This window comes from Lipotes vexillifer, unplaced genomic scaffold (assembly GCF_000442215.2).
Source record: "Lipotes vexillifer unplaced genomic scaffold, Lipotes_vexillifer_v1.1 scaffold279, whole genome shotgun sequence".
NCBI classification, from domain to species: Eukaryota; Metazoa; Chordata; class Mammalia; order Artiodactyla; family Lipotidae; genus Lipotes; species Lipotes vexillifer.
This window is the reverse complement of record NW_006780759.1, coordinates 32,725-39,729: the sequence shown is the minus strand read 5'-3', so window position 1 is coordinate 39,729 and position 7,005 is coordinate 32,725. Positions and strand designations below refer to the sequence as shown.

The 7,005-nt window shown below is 35.7% G+C and overlaps 1 protein-coding gene across 1 annotated transcript in view; it reads left to right on the top strand.

The window, feature by feature from the left end:
* The window catches only part of DDX53 (DEAD-box helicase 53), a 1,851-nt gene extending 1,411 nt beyond the window's left edge, over positions 1-440 (top strand). The window contains 1 exon segment of the mRNA XM_007454160.1: positions 1-440. This exon segment is cut by the window's left edge and continues 12 nt beyond it. Within this exon segment, the coding sequence (XP_007454222.1) occupies positions 1-440 (440 nt within the window).
* Positions 441-7,005: the final 6,565 nt, after the last annotated feature.

Below are 7,005 nucleotides of genomic sequence, written 5' to 3'. Positions count from 1 at the left end.
GCAGGAAACTTGTTGCTGATGACTTATCAAGCGATTTAAGTAACCAAGGCATAACTGTACAATCCCTGCACAGTGACAGAGAACAGAGTGACCGTGAGCCAGCATTAGAGGACTTGAAAAGTGGAAAAGTGAAAATACTGATTGCTATTGATTTAGCATCCCAAGGCCTTGATATAAGTGATGTCACACACGTAGATAATTACAATTCTGCATGGAATATTGAAGAATACGTACAGAGAGTAGGGCGTACTGGAAGAGCAGGAGAGATGGGCACATCAGTTACCCTTATGACTCAAGGTGATTGGAAGATTGCCGGTAAATTGATTAAAGTTCTGCAAAGAGCAAATCAGAGAGTCCCAGAAGATCTTGTATTGATGCTGAGCGATACAAAATACCTAGACAAAAAAGGGACCCAAAAAGATAAATCAAGAGAATCTTAAGAAAAATCCAGAAAGTTTTACTGATGTCTACATTGAAAAGCTGTACCAGGCTGCTAGAAGATTCAAGATAATGTTCAAGTTATGCAGTATTCATGTTACATAAGGAAGTACTGGAAACCTACTGGCAGTTAGAAAACATTTAACCAAATTCTTAAATAATACCACCAAGCTTTCAATGCATGTTCCTTAATAAAGTCAAACGTGTTTTGAAAATGAGTGTTTTGTGCTTGTTAAAGTCTACTTTCTTTCAGAGCCTGCCATGTCCAGCTGTGTCTTCTCTAAAAGACTTCGTAGAAGACAACAATGGTACTTTTCTTGCTTTAAAATAGTTGTACTGGATTGAAACATAGTTTTCATCAAGCTTATCCCAGTCAAAATATTTTATTTCCCCCATTGGTTGGTGACACAATTCCTAAAAATATTTCCACTATCATTCCCTAATTTTTAATATTCATTAGAAAATAAATTCTCAATCTTTTAGAAGATTCCATAATTCTCTTTTTTCCGATAGATGTGACTAATAGAGCAGACCGTCTGACTCACTGGGAATCAGCTCCTCAAATGAATTCTCACTAACCACTGGTTAAAAATTCTGGGGAGGTCACTTGCCTTCTGTAGGCCACACTTTTTTACATAAATTGGGGTGGTTATATGAAATAATTTGGGGGTCTCCTTCACCACTAACTTCTATGATATTATAACCAAACTGTGTATCCCAGCCTTATATTTACACTTTATTTCTAATCTAGGGGAAAATCACATCTTGGTGTAACAAATTGAACAATGAAACCCCTTTTAATGACCAGAATAGTGCATTCTGCACTTCTATTGATTCTTGAAATGTGACTCACAGGTTGTCTTTACTTTCTTTTCATCTTATTTTTCAATTTGTCTCGAAAAGGTCAAAACCACATATACACATCAGAAGAAAAATTAATGTGAAAGACAAATCTCTCTTCTGTACTGGGAAAAACATTAAAAACCAAACGACATTTTTGGCATAGGAACCAAGTTTAGTACAATTCCTAAATCTATAATTCTCTCTCTTACCTTTCATTTAGAAGCAATATGCATCTTCTCACACTGCAAGAAAATATCCTCACAATGACGCTGAATTTTATAATTCACCGTTTATGAGAACATTATAATTAGTCAAGCCTTAAAACTTCTGGCAAAAAAAAATTATCCAGCAATCTTTATTCCCAGCATGCCTTAGCTGTAACTGCAACAAAAATTCTGAAATTAAGTGAAGTAAAGAGGTAAACATTCTAGTTATAGGTGGTTAAGGTTTAGAGTCTGACTTTAAAGGCTTGTTATAAAGACCTCGATATCTGTTGATAAAATTAAGAACAATGGTTAACATTTTTGGGTGTCGGATACATACCAGGTGCTTTGTTTTGTAATTGATAAAGTTTATTTAAAACCCACTTAGAGGGTAATCTTACCACTATTTTGCAGAAGATGAGAACAATGTCAGAGGAACTAACTTGCCTAAGGTTACTAAATCTGGTTAAAGAGGAATTATGTGCTATTTTAACCCTGATGTGCCGGATTCCAATATTTCCATTCTTTTTAGGTCAACGCAAGTTACTATGTGCAAGGCAATATGCTTGTCTTGAGACTGCCCACATGTTCAGATTTAGCGAAATAGAGAAGTATGTGCCCATTTACCCTAATGCAAAAGCAGTCTATAGCAGAACCTGTGAGAGAAGCTCAAATGGCCTGTTCCTGTTCACTCGGAGGAGAAATGATGAATGTTTAGCAAGTTGGAGTATATGTTATTTGCCAGAATTCCTCTTAGAGAAAAGGGTAACAATGAAACCATTTGAGATAGAAAGTGAGGTTCCTCAATCACGTTCAAGTAACAACAAAAGTTATCACTATCCTTGGTATAGTCTGCATCAGTCTTTCTCCACCAAGGCCAATTTTGCCAGTATCTGGAGAAAGATTCGGCTGGCACAGCTCAGGGGGAGGGGTATTGGCATCTCCTGGGTAGAGACCAGTGGTGTTGCTACACATCCCATAATGCACAGGACGACCCCCCAAAGAATTATGTGGTCAAAATGTCAGCAGTGCCGTAGTTAAACCTTGCAATACATTAAGCAAAACATCCCCCCCCTCCAAAGTCAACTGCGGAGAAACCAAGAAGGGAGTTCAGCCAGGAAAACGAAAAGAATACGTATTTCTTGTACACTCTTCAATATAAAATTCTCCATCAACTTTCATTATCTTTGGTATAATCTGTATCAGTGACTGTCAATTAGAGTCGATTTTGCCCCCTAGGGGATATTTGGCAATGTCTGGAAACATTTTTGGTTGTCCCATGTAGGCAGCACGATTGCTACTATCATGTAGTGGGTAGAGGTCAGGAATAAATATCCTATAATACACAAAAAAAACACCCTACAACGATGGATTTTTTTTTAGCCCAAAAAGTCTATAGTATTGAGATCAAGAAACTGTGGTTTACATCGACCAACAACGCTTTTGTGAGTGAACCGTTTTTTAGAAACTCAAATAAATACTGAGTTGTGTGTCTAAATTGGAACGGAGTAAACGCAGGGCACTGACACCAGAGACAAAGTATGAGGATTCAGCTGACCTCAGAGTTATTCCTATAAAATGCTTAGCATGATAATTAACATTCAGTAGGTACTCAGCACATATTAGATCCCGTCCATCTTGCCTCGCCCATCACCCATCATATAATGCTTGTTTACAATCCTGGATGCCATTACTCACATTGCTTCCCCCTGTCTGGAATGCCCTTTCTTCTTCCACTCTGCCAGGTCAGGTCAGAGTCATCATTCTGGGTCCAGCCCAAGTGCTACATCCTCCCCAAGATCCTATCTGCTCTCCCCCATTTCAGGACTTCTGTAGCTCTCTCTGCCTAGCAATGACGCTGACATGTGCACCATACTAGTTTGCATACCTACAGAGACAAGTTGAAAAATTCAAAGTAATTAAGAGGGATTGCACTATCAAATATTTAAATACGTTATAAATATATAACAGTTTAAACAGCTTTATCCTATATAACTAACAAATCATGAGAGAACCATCCAGAGCTAAATCTGCATAAGAAGCTAGTGTAAAGGGGTAACTTTTTAATCAGTGAAGAAAGAAAAGTCTGTCCCAAAACAAATTTTTAAAAATTAAATAATACATACATACATACGATACGTATCAGGACAAAGGATCAGCCGTAGAACTGCTACTATTAAAAAACACCCCACTAGATTCTGGCTTTTTATAAAAATTAAAAACTTGAAGATCATACAGGAATATAATCTCTGATATCAATGTGGAAAACAATTTTAAACATAGAAGCAACCACAGAAAATGCAAGGTAAATATTAATAGGTTGAACAATGTAAACATGAAATGCCAAAGATACTATAAAAGGCAAAGGAAACACAAGAAAAATAATTTAAAATATATCACACACTCATAGTTATTTATAGTTAATGTACAGAGATTTTTACAAACAAAGAATGCAGGATGAATTCCAAAATAGATATATGGGCAGAAATGTAAAGGACAATTCACCAAACAGACAAATAAGTGAACAATAAACGTGTAAAAAAGTGCTTAACTTCTTTATAAACAACAGAATGAAAATTAAACCAATGATACAGCTTTTTTCTCTAGAAAAATTGGCTGTAATTAGAAAAAACTGGGAATACCTAACACTAGTAGCGACACAGGGAAATAAACATTAATAAATTATAATTTTGTAAAAGTATGTTCCTTGGAGGGACAGTTGAGATTATGCACAAAATTTGCGTATGTTTAATAGACGTGGACCCTATAAATCCCTAAGGATTATATATACATACCAAGATGTATATACAAGGCTATTTACCATAGGGTTGCTTAACATAATTAATTTTTGAAAAAACCCTCAAAGTGCAATGATAGGGTACTAGTTAATTGCAGCACATCGATTCCTGATTTGGAATAGTAGAAATCGTGTTCTTAAAGAATATTTAAAGGAAAGTAGTTTATAAAATCATCTCATTTTTAGAAAACTACATCGGTCCATATATCAATATAGAAAAAAGCAGATGAGCTGGACACACATAGACACACACCACTGACAGTCATAATTTTCTACATTATGGAATTATATGTGGGTTTAATTCTTATTTTATTTTCTAAAATTTCTACAAAATAACATCACCTTTATTATAATAAAAATGATGCTGATATATCCGGAGAAAATGCTAATTTGAAAAGATCCATGCACCCCATTGTTCATAGCAGCACTATTTACAATAGTCAAGACATGGAAGCAACCTAAATGTCCATCGGCAGAGGAGTGGATAAAGAAGATGTGGTGCATATACATATAGAACGGAATACTATTCAACCATAGAAAAGAATGAAATAATGCGATTTGCAGCAACACAGCTGGACCTAGAGATTGTCAGACTAAGTGAAGTAAGTAAGACAAAGAAAGACAGATATCATATGACACCACATATGTGGAATCTAAAATATGACAGAAATGAACTTTGACAGAAATGAACTTATCTACAAAACAGAAACAGACTCACAGGTATAGAGAACAGACTTACGTTTACCAAAGGGGAAAGGAGGGCGGAGGGATAAATTAGGACTTTGGGATTAGCATACATAAACTACTATATAAATAAAGAACTAGGTCTTACTGTATAGCACAGGAGACTACATTCAATATCCTGCAATAAACCACAATGGAAAAGAATATGAAAGAAAATACATATAACTGAATCACTTCGCTGTGCACCAGAAACTAACACAACATTGTAAATCAACTATACCTCAATAAAAATTTTTAAATGATGTTAAACATAATTTTTGAATAACTGAAGAAATTAATTCAAGAGGCATTGTAGTTGAAGGTATTCAAAATACAATCATCTCTTCTGTTTCACACACTGAAGTGTAAAAATCATTAATAGGAAACTTGTCTCTTTTCCACCACTGCACCTGAAGTGCTAAAAATGATGCCTGTGGAACACAGTAGGAGCACAGTAAATATCTGAATGAATTAATAAGGGAAGGGAGGAAGGGAGGAAGGGAGGAAGGGAGGAAGGAAAGGGGGAAGGGAGGAAGCGAGGCAAAATAGTGCATTGTTTTATTTCCATTGGTCAAAGGTAAGCTTTTCTATTTCTGTTCCCTGTTTTGTCTGAGGTGTAGGCAACATCTACTTGTCTACACCTCACCTTCTGTTCAGTAATAAGAATAATGTTGTGTTCTTACCACAAAAAAACAAAAACAAATAAAGGGACACAGGAAATTTTAGGTGTCGGATGTGTCTATTTCCCTGTTTGTGGTGACAGTATCATGGGTGTTTGCATATGTCCAAACTCATCAAATTGTATGCATTATATATGTGCAATTCTTTGTATATCAATAATACCTCAATAAAACTGTTAATAAAAAAGAAAGAAAAGAATAGAGTGTGGCTTCCAACTTAGAGATCCTTTTTTATGTTGTCCTTTTACATGTGACCAACAGGAACTCCAGTTCAGATTCTTTGTTTTTTGTTTGTATAATTACATGGATTTCACCATCAGGATTGCTAACTCATAATCAAAATAAAAACTCAAAAATGATCAGATGATGGTGTTAAAAGAAAAAAATGATGTTGCAGTACTGTTGAAGAATATGACTCCACTTTTATTTAAAACTACTAACTGTATGTGTAAATATCTCATGCGTGTTTGTCAGTACTTAGGGACAAATTTGCCAGGATACACCAAACTATTAGCAATGGGGAGCAAGGTTGGGAAAAAGAATCAATTATGAAGTTCTCTTACATTTGTAATAAAAAGTATTTTATGTACGAATCCTGGAGATGGTATATGTATTATCAAGATTAAGTCTGAGATTTGACCATTCCACCTTCTTTTTCAAGAAAACAAACTGGAGAATCTCACAGAAATCTACATTTGCACAGAAATAAAATTTGTGGGTTCTTTTTGGTTTTGCTTGCAAAATTTGGAATTGTTTTCTTTTTAGGAAAAATGCAATGACTGCATGAAAAAGTAAAAAAAGAAAGACATAATTACTTATACAGATATTATGAATTCTGTCCATGTAAAGAAATATCTTTCTGATGCCAGTATGTAAATGAGCAAGAAGGAGAGGAGGAGGAGGACAGGACATGATGGCTATTGTTTGTGCATGGCACCCACATGAAGGGGCATTTTTATCTCATTTCACAGGTCAGGAGACAAATGTTCAGAGAGGTCACATAGCTTTCCCAAGTTCAAACAGTAGGTAAATAGTAGAGCTAACTAGCTCTGTGCTGAAAATTAGAGAGCAATAAAGAAGCAAGGTAAAGTACATAGAAACAAAGGACAGATGAGAGAAACATTATTAGGGAAAGCACAGGGGTGCCTCATTTTGTACAAAAAAGTGCCCTGCGCGGGTGTTTTCACACTAGGTAAGGTTCTCCTTACTCTTCTCCCCAGGCCTAGCGTCTCTGTCGTTTTCTAGCAAAGGAGAAACCTGCGTGGTAAACTGGAAGTTTAAAATGACAGAACCACAATCACTGATTAACGCAATCAAGCTT